Source organism: Osmerus mordax, chromosome 11 (genome assembly GCF_038355195.1).
Source record: "Osmerus mordax isolate fOsmMor3 chromosome 11, fOsmMor3.pri, whole genome shotgun sequence".
NCBI lineage: Eukaryota > Metazoa > Chordata > Actinopteri > Osmeriformes > Osmeridae > Osmerus > Osmerus mordax.
Window position 1 is genome coordinate 17028517 of NC_090060.1, and position 20008 is coordinate 17048524.

The following is a 20008-nucleotide window of genomic DNA, read 5'->3' on the forward strand; positions in this document are numbered from 1 at the left end:
GGGGGTGAAAAGAGAGGTAGAATGGGGCCCATGAGAGAGCCAGGGGGATGAAGAGATCTGATGGGATGGAGCAGAGAAAACAACTGAGAAGGAGAGGGAGAGATCAGAACCTTGGAGGCGGGAGAGAGAAGGAGAGGGAGAGATCAGAACCTGGGAGAGAGAGGGAGAGGGAGAGATCAGAACCTGGGAGGGGGGAGAGAGAAGGAGAGGGAGAGATCAGAACCTGGGAGGGGAGAGAGAGGGAGAGATCAGAACCTGGGAGGGGGGAGAGAGAAGGAGAGGGAGAGATCAGAACCTGGGAGGGGGGAGAGAGAAGGACAGGGAGAGATCAGAACCTGGGAGAGAGAGGGAGAGGGGCCCAGTAGAAAGCCAGGGGGGCTAAACAACACCTCATCATCCCAGATAGAGAAGAGATCCTGAACACCCCTGCTGGACTCCAGGGCCTCTGGTCTGGGCTGTGGCCCCTCTTTCTCCCTCTCTCTGCTTTTCCCTCCTTATATCTTTCTTCTCTCTCTACACCTCTCTCTCCCTCTGTTCCCCTCTCTTTCTCCCTCTGTTTCCCCCCTCCCTCTCTCTCTCTCTTTCTCCCTCCTTCTATCCAACCCGTTGGCGGGGGTGTCTCTGAGGTCTGAGGACCAGAGAGGAGGCGGTGGGGGGCGAGCCCCTGGGGTCTGCTCACACAGCCTGCTGGGAGCACACACACCCCCTCCCCATGGGGCATTCTGGGTACTCAGACCCATTCCCCCATGATGAAGTCTGTACTTCACTGCCAGAGACTAACCCAGCTTGGCGTTTGTCCGATTGAATGATTTCCTGTTACGTAACCTCCCAACACAGAGGAAGGGAAAGGAGAAGTGAACGTACTGGAAATGAAATATCGATAGAATATAATGAATTATAAATAAATGATATACATTATTGTATATAGTGTGGTGTATCTGTGTAGCGTTGTGGTTGTAGTGATGCTGCCTTCATGCCGTCTAGTTAAGACTCCCATGTCCCATTTGAAGAGCTCACTAAGATGAAAGGGTGTGTGTGTGTGTGTGTGTGCGTGAGCGTGTGTGTGTGTGTGTGTGTGTGTGTGAGAGCGTGTCAGTTGCTTTCTCTGCATAGAAGGGCCCCAGCCCCTCTCCTGCCTTTATGACCAGAGGGGGGGTAGGACTGGGAGAGAGGGGGTGGGGGGTGGGGGGGTTTGGGTTAGCCTGACTCGCATTAGCCTTGGACGCTAACTCGGTTTGTAGCCGGGTCCAGAGTCCTGATAGGATCAGGCGGACTCCATCATGACTGGGGTTCCTGGAGGAGACTCACACTGACCTTGCTGTTCGAGAGAGAACGAAGTGAGAGAACGAAGGAGAAAGAGAGAGAGAGAGACTGGAGAACATGCTGGCCCACAAGGCGGCTGCTCTCCTCGTGGTCTCCAGCTGGTATCCTACTGGTCCCAGTCTCGCTACTCCAGGTTGTTCTGAACGTGAGGACACCGTGTCTCTGCCGCGTCCAGCGACGACCGCGTACTCCAGCCAATCACAGCGTATGGGGTATCCAAGGCAACAGGCGGGTTTGCCTTCCTCAGCCCTCCCCCTCCCTCACTCCCCCCAACTCACCAGTGAGGCAGCCTCGTTACTAACACTGTCAATCTGCTCACAGGAACCACAACACACACCAGTCCAGCAGCCCTTCGGTTCCATCACCCACATCCATGCTGTTAATGTCACTGATTTAATCAGATGTAAAAATGTGATCGTATGTATTAATGTGTGTGTATTAGTGTGTGTGTGAGAGGCAGACAGAGAGAGAGAGAGTGTTGACATGCTGGCAGTGTTGGCGGCTGGACAGCATGCTTAGTGAGAGTAGCTCCTTAAGCCGTTGTGAGGCCAGCCAGAGAGCAGGGCAGGACGGCTGGTGATAATGCCCAGAACTGGAGGAGAGCCTGGGTGTTTACCTCTCAGATTGAGGCCACGAGGATCTCTGGACCACAGACGCTTCTGCCTGCATCTGTCTACCCTAGGTACTCTGGTAGGTCTCTCTCTTCTGTAGGTCTCTCTGTATCTGTCTACCGTAGGTACTCTGGTAGGTCTCTGCTTTTGTAGGTCTCTCTGCTTCTGTAGGTCTCTCTGCATCTGTCTACCATATATCCTCTGGTAGGTCTCTCTTCTGTAGGTCTCTCTGCTTCTGCAGGTCTCTCTGCTTCTGCAGGTCTCTGCATCTGTCTACCATATATCCTCTGGTAGGTCTCTCTTCTGTAGGTCTCTCTGCTTCTGCAGGTCTCTGCATCTGTCTACCATAGATACTCTGGTAGGTCTCTCTGCTTATGTCTACCATAGATATTCTGGTAGGTCTCTCTGCTTATTTCTACCATAGATACTCTGTTAGGTCTCTCTGCTTATGTCTACCATAGATACTCTGGTAGGTCTATCTGCTTATTTCTACCATAGATACTCTGGTAGGTCTCTCTGCTTATTTCTACCATAGATACTCTGGTAGGTCTCTCGGCTTATGTCTATGGCTTCCATCCATCCGCACAGCCATACTTATGTGTAGCACACATAGCTCTCAACCTCACAATCATATCGCCCAGGAGGTGGGTGGAGCCTGATAATGAGATAACATCAGGCTAATCGGCAGGACAGACTCCTATTGGCCCAGATCCTGTGTTCCACCTGCAGCCAGAGCGTAGGCACGATAACAGGACTGATTGACGCTGACAGGTGTCGCACACATAAAGAGATTATGAGGAAGACCAGGCCGGCAGGATGCGTCTCTGAGTGGGCTGAGCGGTTGCTCCAGACATAACAGCTGCACCTTGCAGGTGTGTTTCCCTTTCTGTGTGTGTGTGTGTGCTCTTTGGAGTATCAGCAGACCCTCCAGACACATTAACCTATCTGCATGCTCATAAAGGTTACCAGGCTGCTGCACGCGTATGTGTGTATGCGTGCGTGTGAGTGAGTGTGTGTGCGGGTGTGTGTGTGTTGGAGAATGAGATGACAGAGATGTGTTCCAGACCCCTCTCTCTCTCTCCTGCAGTGTAGCAGGTGCTAAAGCAGAGCGCCCTGGTCTGGCTCATTGTGGTGTGAGTCATACAGGGAAGGGGGAGGGAGGGAGAGGTGGGGGAGGGAGGGAGAGGTGGGGGAGGGAGGGAGGGAGGGATGGAGAGGTGGGGGAGGGAGGGAGGGGTGGGGGAGAGAGGGAGGGAGGGAGGGAGAGGTGGGGGAGGGAGGGAGGGATGGAGAGGTGGGGGAGGGAGGGAGGGAGAGGTGGGGGAGGGAGGGAGAGGTGGGGGAGGGAGGGAGGGATGGAGAGGTGGGGGAGGGAGGGAGGGGTGGGGGAGAGAGGGAGGGAGGGAGTGAAGGAGATAGACTCAAACCTAATTATACAGATTAATGTCCCGTGGAATGTGCCATTACCTAAATGGACCCGAAAAGACAGATAGAAAGAGAGAAAGATAGACAGAAAGGAATATAGAAAGTGAGAGAAATACTGCAGACTTCAAAACCTCTAAAATCTCACTCTAACTGCTAATGGCTGTTCTCCAACACATAGGGCATTAGAATACAACACACACACACGACTTTCCTTTATAATTAACTCTCAAACCACCTCTTTCTCTGCCCCTGTTTCCCTCCTGCACTCTCTCACTCTATCTCCCCTCTGCGTCGGATAAGATTCAAGGCAGTCTTTAGTTATATCTCATAGTCAATCCAGTTCACAAAGACTAAGCTTGGGTGAGCCACCCCCTGCTCACACACACACACACACACACACACTACCCAGTCAGTGCCTCTCTCCTCTAATTCATGTGAATGGGTGTCTTGTGAGAAATATTTGGGGGCTGGCAGCAGTGGCATGCATCAAAGCACAGGCATTGAAAAGACCCCTCCACTGTCCCCCTCTCTCCCTCTCTCCCCCTCTCTCTCTCTCCCCCTCTCTCCTCATCTCTCTCTCTCCCCCTCTCTCTCTCTATCCCTCTCTCTCTCTCTATCCCTCTCTCTCTCCCTCTCTCCCTCTCTCTTTTCCCTCACTTCCTCTCTCTCTTGCAACTCCTAGTCATACACACACTTTATCTTCCTCTCTCCAGCTCTCAGTATAATATATAATAAGTATTCTTATCTTTCCCTCTCTTTGTCATTCTCCCAATCTCTCTTTCTTTCTCTCTCTCCAGCTCTCTGTCTCTCTCACTCTTTTTTTAACCCCTCCACATTCACACGGCTGCCCCGCAGTCGATACTGATTAAATGACATGAGTTAATCCCAATCCCACAGTAAAACCGGCGCATTTATACAACGTGATGTAGAACGTCCAGCTATTGTAAAGCTCACTAGTTCGAAACTATGATGCCGGCGATGCCGTTTGATTGGCCAGGTTGCGGTCCGAGTTTTGAGTCTGCGTGTCGCCGCACGTGCTGGCCATCATGCTTGTGCTGGAGAGCAGCGTCTCATAAAGAAGGAGCCCCCTTCACGCGGCGGACAAGAGAGCGGGAAATGGAGTTGACAGCTAGCGCCATGAGCTTGACACGGCCTTCAGCTGCGACTGTCAATGCTGAGGAACCAAATCAGCCCTCCCCCCGCTACACACACACTTTCTGCTTCCTGAGTGTGAGGTTCCTTATACAAAAATATATAGCCTACTACGCTTTTAAGCCATCATATTTATTTATACACTCTACATAGGCTACTGTACAAGTAACAGATAACATTCACAGCGCATTCTTAATTGCTCACTGACGCAGACACATTTAGTGCCTCCACAAGCACCCCCACAAATAGCCAGTGGAAGCATGCTCTAATACACACACACACGCTGTCACCGGACATTAGGGAGGCAGAGGCTAACGACTAGTGAGCGGAGGCTTGGTCATTCCCGCCGCCCGCACACGGCACAACAGAGCAGCGAAGATACGCTCCGATGTCGAGGGCGTGAGATTGAGCGGAGGCAGAGTCCGATGTCCATTTATTTTCCATCCATTCCATAGGGTGTCAGGTGGCTGAGCGGTTAGGGGATCGGGCTAGTAATCTGAAGGTCGCCAGTTCGATTCCTGGCTGTGCCAAATGACGTTGTGTCCTTGGGCAAGGCACTTGCTTGGGGGGAATGTCCCTGTACTTCTGTAAGTCGCTCTGGATAAGAGCGTCTGCTAAATGACTAAATTAACTCAGCTGGCTGGTTGAACTGCTGTAGAGATGCAGAGATGTTGGCTGGATGCGGAGATGTAAAGGAATAGTCTGCTGCCGGTGCAATTATAGAAAAATGGTCTGAAGGCTGTCTGAGGGCTGGCTGGCAAAGAATGCTGTCCTGTCTGTAGGCAGGCAGGCAGGCAGGCAGGCAGGCAGGCAGGCAGGCAGGCAGACAGGCAGGCAGACAGGCAGGCAGGCAGACAGGCAGGCAGGCAGGCAGATAGATACACAGACAGGCAGACAGGCAGGCAGACAGATACACACAGACAGACAGATACACAGACATACAGGCAGGCAGGCAGGCAGACAGATACACAGGCAGGCAGGCAGACAGATACACAGGCAGGCAGGCAGACAGATACACAGGCAGACAGACCAGCAGTCTGGCCAGCAGTCTGATGCAGAGCTGTAAAGCTGTCTGACAACTGAGCTAAGACTCGACTATCTGTCTTATGGCTGCGTGACTGGCTGCCTGCATCTCACTAGACAGACTGCATCTCAGTAGACTGGCTGCATCTCACTAGACTGACTGCATCTCAGTAGACTGGCTGCCCATCATTCCCCTATATCTGTCACCTTATTAGATACAGTATGTGTGTGTCAAAGTCAAAGTGAACTTTAATGTCAATCAGACCATGCAACAAGTAATTACACAGACGATCAAAATTGCATTTCCCCATGTGTGTGTCTGTGTGTGTGTATATGTGCGTGTGTGTGTGTGCAGTTCGGACATTGACCGGGCATTATTTATGACCATCCCACCTGCTTGTTGACAACCATGCATACCAAGTATGAGATTACCCAGTATGCACGTCACCAGAAGAGGAGAGACAGTCCTCTTCTCTCCTCTTTCTTCTCCTCTCATCTCCAGACATCATCGACTATCTTATCCTCTCATCCCCTTTTCACTACTCAACTTCCTTCCTTCCCTCCCCTCCATCCCTTCTCCTCTCCTCCATTCTCCCCTCCCCTCTTCTCTCCCCTCTGCTCTGCTCAGACCTGCTGTACTGTGCTCTACTATACTGTACTATACTCTGCTCTACTGTACTATACTGTACTCTGCTCTGCTGTGCTCTACTGTACTGTACTATACTCTGGTGTACTGTGCTCTACTGTACTATACTGTGCTCTACTGTACTCTGCTCTACTCTACTATACTGTGCTCTATTGTACTGTACTCTGCTCTACTCTACTATACTGTGCTCTACTGTACTGTACTGTACTGTGCTCTACTGTACTGTACTATACTCTGCTCTACTGTACTCTACTGTACTGTGCTCTACTGTACTGTACTCAACTGACATCACCGTGTGAGAGACTAGAACATGCTCTAATAGGATCAGCCAGTGGTAGGCAGGAAGTGAAGGAATTATGAAATCTTCCAAGCACGTTTGTTAAGCTGGTTCGGGGGAGAGGAGGAAGGTTTGTGCGTGTTTTTTTATGGAGGGGGTAGATAGGCTTGGCAGAGTAAGTCGTTCTAGCTGGTGATCTCACACAATAGATCCCCCCCACCCCCCCTCCTCTCTCTGAGACTAATTGCCCTCCATTGAACAGTCGGTGAACTCTGTGAATAGGGGGGCTCTAGGCCCCTGTGTAACTTTGGAGCCATTGTTGCCCTACCTTGAAAGCCCCTAAGAGCATGGCTTCTGGACACGCGGGCTCCTGTCCTCTTGGTCCGAAGGTAGATGTTTGGGTTGGCGGGAGACCAGGGTTCGATCCCCAGTAAGCACAGTGGATAATGAGGGTAATGTGAGGCGGTTGTGAGTCTGTCCAGATGTCACCGTCTAGAGAGAGCTGTCTTGTAAAGCTAGTTGCTAGCCTGCTAGCTGCCTAGCTAGGCGGCCTGTTAGCCTGTTAGCTTGCTAGCCAGTCAGTCTGCTCACATCTTCTGATTTATTAAGCAGAACTTCGCAATCTAAATCTCCACCTCAGATTATGTATTCATAAAAAAGACTTCTGAGAGAACGTCCTGATTGGCCTTGCGACATCCTCCGCCCCCCCCCCCCCACGCTTCCTTATAAGGACACGGCTTCTCACCGAGGGATGACACAGGAGGATGGGGCGGGGCCTGGGGAGGGGGCGGGGCCTGGGGAGGGTGCTAGAGAGGAGGGTTTCTCTCTATGCCAGGGACCCCGGGGTCCTGTACCAGAAAGCCTGGCCCTGCCCTCCTGGGAGTGGCGCTGACTCCACAGAGACAGGCACCAGAGGTGGTTTGGAGACAAGACCTTGCTCCAGCGTAGAGACGAACCCTGCAATATGTACATTTACATTTAGTCATTTAGCAGACGCTCTTATCCAGAGCGACTTACAGTAAGTACAGGGACATTCCCCCGAGGCAAGTAGGGTGAAGTGCCTTGCCCAAGGACACAACGTCATTTGGCACGGCCGAGAATCGAACCAGCGACGTTCTGATTACTAGCCCGATTCTCTAACCGCTCAGCCACCTGACTCCCTATGTTGATTAAGACCCCGGTGACAAGCTCTCTCAGGAAGGTCTGAGCTGCAGTACCCAGGGATTCGGCTCAATGAGCTAGGATCATTCAAGTGCCAAGCGAGGCACAAGGGGAGACGAGGTTCGAACCCCGGTCGCGGGTCACAACGGCACGGTCCGCCGACAGGAAATGAAAGCTTAGGGAGTCTTGCAGATGCACGGCCTTATGAAATATTAACCACGCAGCATTGCTTTTCCAGTGTGGTGCACAATTTACTCTATCCGGGGGGGAATTTTGTCCGATATTAAAACGAGAGAGGCACAGTCGAATGTGATACTGGCATCCAGGCCGACGCGCTGTGGTGCATGAGTGCAGCCCGCTGCCCTGCTAATGTCTCCTGTCCCCAGCCTGGGGCAGAGGGGGCGAGGGGGGGGTACAGGAGGAAGGAATATCTGCCATATTTGTCTTTTTGACACACCTTTATCATCTGTCTTGTTCTGTTTGTGCCATCTCACTGTATGCCCTCCCCCTCCCTCCTTCCCTCCCTCTCTCCCTCCCTCCTTCCCTCCCTCCCTCCCTCTCTACCTCCCTCCCTCCCTCCCTCTCTCTCTCTCTCTCTCTCTCTCTCTCTCTCTCTCTCTCTCTCTCCTTCCCTCCCTCCCTTCCCCCCTCCCTCAGCCAACATGGCTGACTCAAAAAAAACAAAGCTGTTTGTTTGGAGGAGAGGCGACTTCTGTCACAAAGCATCAGCAGAAAGGGGTGCTTGAGAAACAAACAAGGATGGCACAATGTGGACGAGCATGGTTCCTGCAGTCTGTGTTTGGTTCATTTGTGGGGTTTTATTCGGGGCAGATTGAATAATTGATAGTTTAAATGGCCAGTCACAGTCCATACTCTCTCTCTTTTTCCCTCCATGTGTCCATTCTCCTCTTAATGCGCGAGCAAATCCATTGTTCCCAACTCTCACAGTTCTCACAGCGACCGTCGGCTGCATCTAGACCGTGTATGTGAATGGACTCTGCGCGCGCGGGAAATAACCTGTCCTCGCAGGACAGAGCGAGTTCTTCCGCAATGGTAATCTCGAACGTTTTACGCAAATGAAATGCAAGTGGCTACAGCTTGCGCTGAGGGCAAATTACTGAGGGAAACTGTTTCGACCCGTGCTCTAACCCTCTTAGTGGTGGGGGTGGGGAGGAGAAGGTTTGAGGGGTGGTAGGGGGGGAGGAGGGAGGGGTGGTCTTCACGGTTGCCAAGGGCAACGGGGGTGAGATAGATGGTGTGTGTGTGTATGTGCGGAGCCGCAGCTGCGCGTCTGTTAATACCACCGCGACCCTCGACGTCCCCGCGCAATTCTCCACACTGGGGTTGGCTGCTTGGAGGCACGAGGATGCGAGCGGGGATTTAGTTTGTGTCTTTTCCCGTCTGGAGCAGCTTATTACCTTTCTCCTGCACGCAGAAACGGATTTAGTCACACGAAACGAGGTTTGGAGATTTTTGTTATTTTTTTAACCGGATTTAGGCTAATTGGTGCTAAATTTGTGGTGCACGTAATGTATATTGGCTGGATATAAATAACCTTTAGCGTCAAATTAACTATTGTATTTGAAAAAATTGCACAGTATATTTTGTTGAAAGGAGTCTCTAGCTCCGGGGTTCGGTTTGGTTTTGTTGGAGGGGTAGGAGGTTGTAGAGGGGGGACAATGACCAAGCTGTTGTTTGGTGATGCGTGCGCGTTCAACGGTCCCAAATCGTTGGCACACTGAATAGGAACGTTAGATGTTTTCCATGTTAATATGAACAGAAAGAAACGCACGTATGCGATGGCCAAGTCTGTAGAAAAGCAGAGACGTCTGCGCTCTCCAAAACAATGCAATGATGAGCCTTTCTGTGCGCGAGGACCTCAGGCTTCTTCTGCTCGTCATTCAATCAACTTCCAGACTGCCCGCCAGACCGACCCCTCACACGTTATAATTAAACCCAGTCGAGCGTGAATTTAAATGAGGTCGTTTAGGACCTCGATTCCGACATATAAGTATAAGATGCCTCCTGAGATTAAAAAATGTTTTTGAGAGGAAGAATGGGTCACAGAGAGGCTTCGAGAAAGCACCGATAGACTAGTCTAGTCAGTCCCCTTCCACAATAGACAAGGGCAGCATTTGTTGGGAATTTGGCGCTTGAGTCGTTTACCTCAATGAGGATTTCATATTGTAGCCTAATCTCCTTCGTGTTGCATCTACCGATTCACCGAGCTTGTAATTTTCATTGAATTTGATAATACGGCTCTGAGGCATGTCGTTTGTGTGACTTCTTTACGACGAGGCATTCACGCTTTATAAGGCTACACAGACTTCTCAATTGGGCAACAGTCTATTGTTCGCTCAATAAATCATGGCCGCAACTTGGAAACGTGTGCGATGCTATGGGTTAATTATCGGGTTGAATTACCTAACTTACATGGCCCAAACAATTTCGACAGGAAACACAGTAAAAACATTTCTGTGCAGACGCTTCTTTAGCCAAGAAATGGGGGTGGGGGCTTTGTGAATCGTATTAGCAATGCAAATGAGAGTTTGAAAAGCACGGGCACCTGCTGTCTCGAGCGTTTGCATTGGCTTTTTCCTCGCTCTCTCCCTCATTAGAATTATGTTCTATTTCTACCGCGCGTGATTGGAGCTCTGAGCTAAGCTCGATCGCAGGGGATTCTTAAAACCCTCTCGCGCTCAGTCCTGGTTTAGCATAACAAAGAGAGAAGAGTGCCCAAATGAAAAGGGGGACAAAAAGGCTAAAGCGCGCGATTGTCCTTGTGTCAGGCAGCACAGGAGAGCGTGGGCATGGCCCGTCTCTCCGTTTACCCAGACGCTCCGTTGGAGAGCGCACGCATGCAACCGCAGAAATCTGATTTAAACGTGTTATTTACATGGAGGCCCCGCTCACAAAAACAACAAATTCGTTTTACAATGTAAGTTACTGTACTCATTTCACGTCACATGCAGTCACAAGGTCCATAGAATTAATCGAATGCGCCGAAGTATGTCGAGTACAGAGGCGCCCCTCTGCCGTTTCGGACGTCTAGGGAGATAAGAGATTATTCCCAAATTCTGGGCAGGAAGATTTAAAGATAAACATCAAATCTGCATTAAGCTACATAAATAGATACCACAGCGTGGATAAAACATTTAACTGCCGTACAAAAGAACCCCCGTAGCCGACTGAGGGAAACAAGGTCAGAGAGGAGCACATGACAGGAGGATAAAGACCTGTCTGTGGGTGAAGAGGGCGCCTTGATAAAGACGCCTCTATACTCGGGGAGCTGGGAAGATACTGTGGTTGTCTCTATGCTAGACCACGACTGAGAGCATTGAAAACAAGCCATTTTGTCTCCAGTATGCAGCGTGAAGCACCAATGATGTGCTAATGATGCAACGGCTACAGTTACCATGGAAAATTACCACCCAAAGTGCCTGTTGCCTGGGAAGATTTCACTCCAACACACCCCTCTCTAATGTCTCTATTGCGGAAATCAGCCTGTAGTGTACAGTACGTCTGTTTTCCTGACCTAGATTGAGTCATCCCAGAACCGGATGTCTCTTCAATGGAAACCCCCCACCGATAAGCTTCATTTTGTGAATCAGTCCAGATCCGAAGAAGAAGAACAGAAAGCAAGTCTCTGGTCATTAGCACACGTATAGAACCTCCTCTGCTATCCCTCCTCCCACCAGGGTGTGAAGTGTCCTCCTTCCCCATCTTGTTGACTTCCTGTCCTCCAAATCCACTCTGACAACCCTGGCCGAGTGTCCTCTGATGTTTGCTTTGTTTACATTTACATTTAGTCATTTAGCAGACGCTCTTATCCAGAGCGATTTACAGTAAGTACAGGGACATTCCCCCCAAGGCAAGTAGGGTGAAGTGCCTTGCCCGAGGACACAGCCATTTTACATGGCCATGAATCGAACCGGCAACCTTCTGATTAATAGCCCGATTCCCTAACCACTCAGCTACCTGACCCCCTTTGTTCTGGGTCTTGTTTGGTGTGTTAGGAAGGCTGCTCCACAGAGGAGCACTGCACAGGTGTGTGTGACCACCCTACACAACCAATCACTTTTCTCTTAGCAGAGGAGCGAAGGGCTGACCGGTATGTGTGTGTGTGTGTGTGGGGGGGGGGTTAGGTTAAGCCAGGTAATGGAGGGTGTGTGTGTGGGGGGGAGGTAATGGAGGTGAAAGCTGAGGTGGTTTCGAGGGGGAGGCGGAGGGGAGGAAGGAGGTGACAAGACAGGGGGGAGACAGGTGAGGGAGCTGATAGGAGTGTGGGGAGGTGACCAGGAGTTTGGGGAGGTGATGGGTGAGGAGGTGACTAGGAGTTTGGGGGGGTGACTAGGAGTTTGAGGAGGTGACTAGGAGTTTGGGGAGGTGACTAGGAGTTTGGGGAGGTGATGGGTGGGGAGGTGACTAGGAGTTTGGGGACGTGACTAGGAGTTTGGGGAGGTGACTAGGAGTTTGGGAAGGTGACTAGGAGTTTAGGAGGGTGACTAGGAGTTTGGGGAGGTGACTAGGAGTTTGGGGAGGTGATGGGTGGAGAGGCTGAGGAGGTCAGAGGAGAAGTTAGGTAACACACAGAGAACACCATGGAGGTGAGAGAGAGAGAGAGAGCGAGAGAGAGAGAGGGGGCTTCTTTCCTCTATTTTGGTAGATGACAGTGGGGAGCTGAGAGGAGCACAGTGCTGTTGCCTGGAGGCTATCATTGCTGTGTGTGTGTGTGTGTCTGTGAGTGAGTGTCTGTGTGTGAGTGTCTGTGTGTGTGTGTGTGTGTGTGTGTGTGAGTGTCTGTGTGTGTGTCTGTGTGTGTGTCTGTGAGTGTGTGTGTGTGTCTGTGAGTGTGTGTGTGTCTGTGTGTGTGTGTGTGTGTCTGTGTCTGTGAGTGTGTGAGTGGGTGTCTGTGTGTGTGGGTGTCTGTGTGTGTGTGTGAGTGGGTGTCTGTGTGTGTGTGTGAGTGGGTGTCTGTGTGTGTGTGTGTGTGAGTGGGTGTCTGTGTGTGTGGGTGTCTGTGTGTGTGTGTGAGTGGGTGTCTGTGTGTGTGTGGGTGTCTGTGTGTGTGGGTGTCTGTGTGTGTGTGTGGGTGTGAGTGAGTGTGAGTGTCTGTGTGTGTCTGTGAGTGTGTGTGTGTGTGTATGTGTGGCGGGCTAGCTGAGGAGGTTTGTTTTTCTGCAGACTAGTTGAGGGAGACTGGGCCGGGGAAGATGGACATGATAGGAAAGAGAGGGAAGGTGATAAGAAAGAGAACTAGGTAAGATGGGTCTCAGTTGACTAGTCTGTGTGTGGGTGGTGGGGGTGGGAGGGTGTAGGCGGGCCGGGGGGGGGGGGGGGGGGGGGGGGTAACGAGGTGACAGGAGTCAGCCAGTTCGGCGTGTCAGCAGAGATTATCTGGAGCATGTGATGCCTCGATGTTTACATCTTCCTCGCCTTCCCCCTTTCTCTCTTCACCCCCCCTCTTCTCTCTCTCTGTCTTCCACACCATTCCTTTTCCCTCTGTCTATTTACCACTCTCCCTTTTTTATTTCTCTGTCTCCCCCCCTCTTCCACACCATTTCTTTCCGCCCTCTGTCTCTCTCCTCTCTCTCCCTCCTTTCTCTCTTCCACACGTTTTTTTCCTGGTCGGTTTACCTCATCCTACCCCACGCTCACAGCCCCACTCTCAACGACCCCCCCCCCCCCCCCCACACACACACACACAGTCACTCACACACACACTTCCTCGAGGACCACCATGCTCACGTCCTCTCTGATCTTCAGCGTAGCCGACACCTCTCACTCACGGCTTCATTAGTGCATGGAAGCTTCTGGCTGAGATACTCATGCAGCTGTTGCTCTGGCATCGTGTGTAGCTGAACCAGACACCTTGGATGGCCTTGGTATAACCCTGTAACCTCCCCCCCTAATCCAGAATTTCCCCGTTGTGGGACGAATAAAGGTATATCTTATCTTAACCCCCGAATCTTTCCCGATCGAGAATCAAACTACGGAAAAGAAGCAGGTTTAAATGTTAGCATCACTTGTTAACATTTTCAGGTTCTCGTGTGAGTGTAGATGAGGTTTGGATCCATGCTCGATGTGATTGTTCAAATGAATTTTTGGATCTAAAGGCTGTAGTATACTTCACACTAAGCAGTGAAGTATCATATGAAGTCATCTTCTGAAGACTAAAATTAGCAATACCTCCTCCTCTGTCACCATGTTGAATGTTGTACAATCAGAATCAGAATCAAAATCAGAATGGGATTTATTCGCCATGAAAGTTTGCACAGACAAGGAATTTGCTTTGGCAGGAAGGTGCATACAATAAACATATACCTAAAATAGACTATCTATACTAAGGGTACATAAACTAGCAGTACAAAATCGGAAGTAGATCTTAACGTATTTTCAGTCAGGTAGAAAATGTTTTGTCCACGACCGCTGACCGTCCTAGTGGACAAAGCTTGGACATCGGGCTAGTAATCAGAAGGTTGCCGGTTCGATTCCCGGCCGTGCAAAATGACGTTGTGTCCTTGGGCAAGGCACTTCACCCTACTTGCCTCGGGGGGAATGTCCCTGTACCTACTGTAAGTCGCTCTGGATAAGAGTGTCTGATAAATGACTAAATGTAAATTGCTTTTAAACATCCATATCGACATCAAGCAAGCTGTGAGCCACGCCGCTTGCGTTGCGTTTATGTACACACATACATCCAGGTACGAAACTAAAGTAGATTGAGGCCATGAAAAGGCACCTCGAGTCTGACACCTGCACCACTGTGTCCTCTGAGAGGTTCGAGATTTTCAATCTGGGAGCCAGTTACATTTACATTTAGTCATTTAGCAGACGCTCTTATCCAGAGCGACTTACAGTAAGTACAGGGACATTCCCCCGAGGCAAGTAGGGTGAAGTGCCTTGCCCAAGGACACAACGACAATTGGTTACCTTTAAGTTACCTTAAACATCTTCACTGAGCCGCCCCTGCTCTGCAGTAGGTCTGACTGGACCAGGAAGTGAGTACCAGTATGTGTTGTTGATGAGTCCTCTCTCTCACCCCCCAGATTGGTGGCCCCTGGATCGTGTGGCGGACTACGATGCTGAGGTCGTTCCCTTCGACGGGAAGCTGCACACAGACACACGCCGCGGCTCAATGAACTCTCGCTCCGAGCCGGAACAACACTAGAGGAACTCATCCAAACCAGCCAGGGAGGACGCAGGGTAGGGGGGAAGGCTTTCACAGCGACACCAGTCCCAGGAGCCATGGCAGCGACGGAGGTGTGCGCGGCGCCCGTCCAGGAAGACGGCGCAACGGGAACCAAGTCGGAGGCGGAGACGGCCCCCTCAGACGCTGTGAACAGCGAGGTCGTGGAGAAAGAGACTGAGGTTGTGAACAAAGAGGTCATGAACAACGAGGTCATCAATGATGAGGCGGCTGGTGCGGAGACCTCTCCCGCAGCGACGGAGGAGGAGGCCAAGCCCGCCGACGGCGTTGCCGAGGAGACCCCGGCGGCGAGCACAGAGCCGCCGGCGGAGGGGAAGGCCAAGCCGGCCCACGACGGGATCTGGGACTCCTTCCTGAACAAGAGCGGCCTGGGGAAGGTGATGGGCGGGAGGAAGAAGAAAGAGCCGAGCGCCGGGGGCGAGGAGGCCGGCGCCGAGGGGGCGGAGCCACAGGAGAAGGTCAACGGGGAGGAGACTCCGGCGGAGGGGGCGGAGTCAGGGGCGGCGGCGGCCGAGGACCAGGCCGTGGAGAATGCAGCGGAAGGCGACGAGGGTGCTGAGGGGAAGAAAGAGGGGAAGGAGGCCAAGCCCAAGCACGGGGAGAAGTCCAGCGTCAGAGACATGATCCGCAAACCCGTGGCCCGGATCTTCTCCCACAAAAGTACGGACAAGAAGGACGCGGCGGAAGGGGAGCCCCAGAAACCAGTCCGGTCCAAGTCCCTGGACCGCCTGGAGGACCCCGAGGCCTGCAACGCCGCGGCCGAGCCGGTAGACCCGGCCGAGGAGAGCCAGGTTGAAGACGCCGAGGCCCAGAAGCCCTCCACCTCCACTCCCTCCTCCTCCTCCACCAAACACATGAAGCGTTGGCACTCCTTCAAGAAGCTGATGGCCCAGCGCACCCACAAGAAGGGCTCCGACGACCCCAAGGACACCGAGGTGGTGGAGGCCGAGGCCGGGGCAGGGGACAGCTCCACCCTGGACTCCAAGGGGGAGAACAGCGGGCAGAAGAGGTGGAAGCTCAAGAGGTCCTGGACCTTCCAGGGCCTGAAGAGAGACTCGTCTGTCGTTGGTCTCAGCAAGGTCGCCAAGGGCTCCGACAAGGACGCCACGGACGCCAAGGGGGAGGAGCCGGCCACGGCCGATGGCGAGCCGGCAGCCACTGGCGAATCAGAGGAGGCCAAGGTGGCGGAAGACGGCGAGGCGGCGGAGAAGGCGGAGGGAGAGGAGGAGAAAGGAGCGGCGGCTGCCGGAGGCACAGTCTCGCAGCACGCCAACGAGATCTGGACTTCCTTCAAGAAACGCGTCACCCCCAAGTCGAAAAAGCCGGCGCCGGAGAGTGCGGCGAGCGGGGAGGAGGAGGGCGCGGCGGCCGCCCCGTCAGGTGACCAGGAGCAGACGGAGGACCAGGCGTCCGGCAAGGAACCCAAGACTGCCAAGGCCAAGCGTACGCACTTCAACCGCGCCGTGTCGCTGAAGAACTTCATCCTGCGGAAGGGGAAAAGCACCAGCGTGGACCAGCCAGACGACCCGCCGAAGGAGGGCGAGGAAGAGGCGGAGGGGGCGGCGGCGAGCGCCGACGGCGAGGCGGAGCCAGCAGCCGGCGAGGCTGCGAGCGCTCCGGGCGACAGCGGCGAGAAGGCCACCGAGGCTCAGGTGGCCGCCGATCACACGGCCGAGGGCGGCGAGGAGAAGCCGGCCGACGCCACGCCGGCTCCAGCGGCTGCCGCCCCCACGCCAGAGAAGAAGAGCGAGGCGGTGGCCGAGCCCGCCTCCGCACCGGTGCCCGCCGCGCCCGAGGTCACGACCAACGGGGAGAACGGGTGCACGAACGGGACAACGGAGGACGACGCCACGCACAATCACGAGAGCAGCCCCAAGAAGGACGACGTCAACAACACCGCCGCCAAGAAGGACGCCAAGATGGCCAAGGCTTCGCAGGGGAACGCAGTCGCCCAAAGCGGTGAGTGTCCAGACAGAGAGCTTGACTGTGACTCTGATCTCCTTCAGCTGAAGGGAGTTAACCCCTTAACCACCACCACCACCACACAGGGTATGTTAGAGCTAGGCGGTAGCGTTGAGGCGAGGGAGGGGTGGCGGCACGGAGGGGGCGGGCCTCCGCAAAACGGGCGGTTCCATGACGAGCCAGGGGAGGCGTCCGGTTGGGTTGAGGCTGAGTCACGTGACCAGGAAGAAGAGAGGAAGAGGATGTACTATGAGGCGGCGAAGTCCATCGTCCAGGCGGTGATGTCGGCCGCGGCGGAGCAGTTAGAGAAGGAGACGGTCATCATGGACAACGGGATGATGTGCCTCCGCTCGGCCAAGAACGGGTCCCGTCCCGACGTCGGCGTTAGATACTGTCACTGAGACAGCCTCGCACACACTCGCACACACACTCACCTAAACTATGATAAACACATACATGCTCAAACACACTCGCAAACACGTACTTTCCAAAACATCCAAAAACACAGCTGTGTTTAAACTTAAACACAGAAATACACACACACACTTTTTTAGACACAACCATATACTGTGCACTGAATCTCACCTCCCTCCCTTAAGGTCTCCCTCTGGATGACTGACATTATAGTCCTGTGAAAACATATTATTGATTCACAACATCAAGCAAACACTCCTAAATCCCTTTAAAAACACTTCAGTGCCGTGGTGTGTGTGTTAGTGTTTGTATGTGTGTGTGAGTGTGAATGTGTGTGTCCACGCATGTAAATACTAAGGTTAGAAGGACTCTGGAGAGCCTCTGTGATCCTAACGGCATGTGACGGGTCAGGTCTCCCTGGTTCAGTCCCAGAACTACCCGCATGTCTCCCCAGCCAGCCGGCTACCCCCACCACGCCCCAGGAGCCCCACGGGGCAGGGTAGACTCGATAAGGCAGGTCAGGGTTAGGGTTAACTCCTCTAAGTGTCAGAAAGGTGAGGGGTCATTTCCATGTCCGGTGGGGTGGGGCAAGGACCCAGGGAGATGGTCCACAGGTTTTTCCTCCAGCCCTGGGGGGCTAACAGGGGCGGCTAACAGGTCTCTCCTGTGGACACCCTGTACTGTAGGAATCCTAGTTCACACAATGGCTGTTGTTGTTGTTGTTGTTTAGATGTGTGTATTTGAAACTTAACACTAACACAGTATTTCACCTGTAACACCCTAGTTAAGTACCAAGTCTGTCAAGACCCCACTAGTGTAATATCTAAGTCATGGTTTTCTTTGTTTTGTAAAAAAAAAAAACTGTGAATGTTATATATATATTTATATCTATTTTAAAAAATATTATATTTTTTAATATATTTAATCTCTTCTGTTATCATTCACCAGAAAAAAAGGCGGGAAACGTGTGAGGCCACACAAAGAGGATTAGATCTGCATGGGATTCGCTTGTTCAGCGCGGAGTTCTGACCCCGCCCCTCTCCCCCACACTGCCCCTCCCCCACCCCCCGAATAACGGAGTAATCACATGTTTGCGCCACGATTCACCATGGTGAGAGCGATGCAATCCATATAGATTGAGAAAAAAAAAAAAAAAGATTTAAATTTACTCAAAAAGCAATAATTCAGTCATCTTCAATCATTAGCAGTTCTTGCTTCCCATTTCACCCCTGTACTTTTTTTTTTTTTTTGCTTGTTCTCTTGTGAGATTTTATATTGTCTAAAGAAAGAGAAAAAAAACAAAACGAAATTGAAACCGAGACATTCCACTCTTTGTCAAATGTTATATTCTCTAACGATCTCTCATGCCAGGATCAAAAAAAGACTGTTAGTTTTATATCAATGGCCATTATGTCTGTAGTTATTCCTAATAGATATTTCAGAGTGCTCCAGAACACTATGTCTGACCCGAAGACCGATCCCCTCCCCCCTCCCTCCACCCTCCCTCTCCCCCACTCCCCCCTCCCTCTCCCCTCCCTCACTCCCCCCATGTATGTGGACCCATTAAAGGAATGTGTTCTGATCTCTGTGTTAATGTTTTTAGACTGTTCTCCTGTGTACATGAACAAACCACCATAAAATATTAAATCGAAAAAACGATCTCTTTTTGTTGTTTGTTTTTCTAAAACACATCTTCTCACTGTATTATCGCAGTCTGATCTGCTGTATTGAAATGTTTTGTTGGTCAAGTTTTCACATGTTCGCTAGCAAATTGTCAAAAAATAGTACAATAAAGACTAAAATCTAACAACTAAACTGATGTCCTCGTTCAATGCTATTTTTATCCTACACAGTCAAACAGAAAGGCATTATCTGGAATTCTATTGGTCATTAATCTCCAGATTGATAATCCCTACGTCCTTTTACATAATGACAGATTTCTATGTATTATCAGGCTGCAAGTTTGTTGATATTGCTTACAGAGCCTTGTCTACTGGGATGACAATCCAGAGTGGATCTATGTCTCTTACCGCCAGACGTTGTGTCACTACAGTGCAGGCTGTACCGCACGCCCCCTCCAAACAGGGTCCCCAGCAGCGGGCCTGCCGGGCCTGCCAACCAGCCCACGGTCCTCTCTGAAGAGGTCTCTGTCTGTGAAATCAGCAGCATACTGTTGTCTGTCAGAGGAGACTAAATCAGGGGGATTATGTTATTAGAGAGACAGAAGCAGCCAACAGAAAGAACACGTTATTATAACCGGTATTGACCCAACACTGCAGCGGCAGGTTACCTCGGGTTAAAGGCGTGAGCGAGTGAGGCAGAGCGGAAGGTAATAACTAGCGGTGTTTTAGTACTACAGGATAAATACGCTTCTAACAGGCACTACGCGGCTTCACGTGGTGGTGGTGATGACGGCGGCTGCAAAACGTCAACCACCAACTGACATCGTCTTAATTCAAATGTTGGATTATAATTAGTCCGAGATGGCAAAAGTACACACATCCTTCTCTCCAGTAAAAGTACAGATACTCATGTCTAAAAAGACTGGTAAAAGTTGAAGTACTAACTAAACTTTTTCACTCAAGTTAAAGTAAAGTGTGGACTCTGGAAGAAAATGGTCATCAGCTTACTACTACCTGTTTTACTGTTTTAGTAAAAAGTTGTCAGAAAGATAGTGAAGTATTTGTATGTCGTTACTTCCCATCTCTGTGATTAGTCTCTCCTTGCCATATTCAATTTAACGCTTCAAAATTCAGGCTTTCCACTGTTGTTGGCAATTTCTTAGTTGAGTCATTCTACAGAGC

The 20008-nt window shown here is 51.6% G+C and overlaps 1 protein-coding gene across 2 annotated transcripts; it reads left to right on the forward strand.

The window, feature by feature from the left end:
- The first annotated feature begins 8937 nt into the window (after window positions 1–8937).
- On the forward strand, window positions 8938–19006 carry si:ch211-137a8.4 (uncharacterized protein DDB_G0286299). 2 transcript variants are annotated; one of them, XM_067247065.1, is made up of 3 exons: window positions 8938–9079; window positions 14668–16793; window positions 18161–19006. In XM_067247065.1, exons 2-3 carry the CDS (start codon window positions 14867–14869, stop codon window positions 18193–18195), a joined length of 1962 nt encoding a protein of 653 aa, XP_067103166.1. In that variant the 5' UTR covers window positions 8938–9079; window positions 14668–14866; the 3' UTR covers window positions 18196–19006. The 2 variants fall into 2 exon arrangements, with proteins under 2 accessions (XP_067103166.1, XP_067103167.1); XM_067247066.1 differs by having other exon boundaries at window positions 14668–16787; window positions 18153–19006.
- Window positions 19007–20008: the final 1002 nt, after the last annotated feature.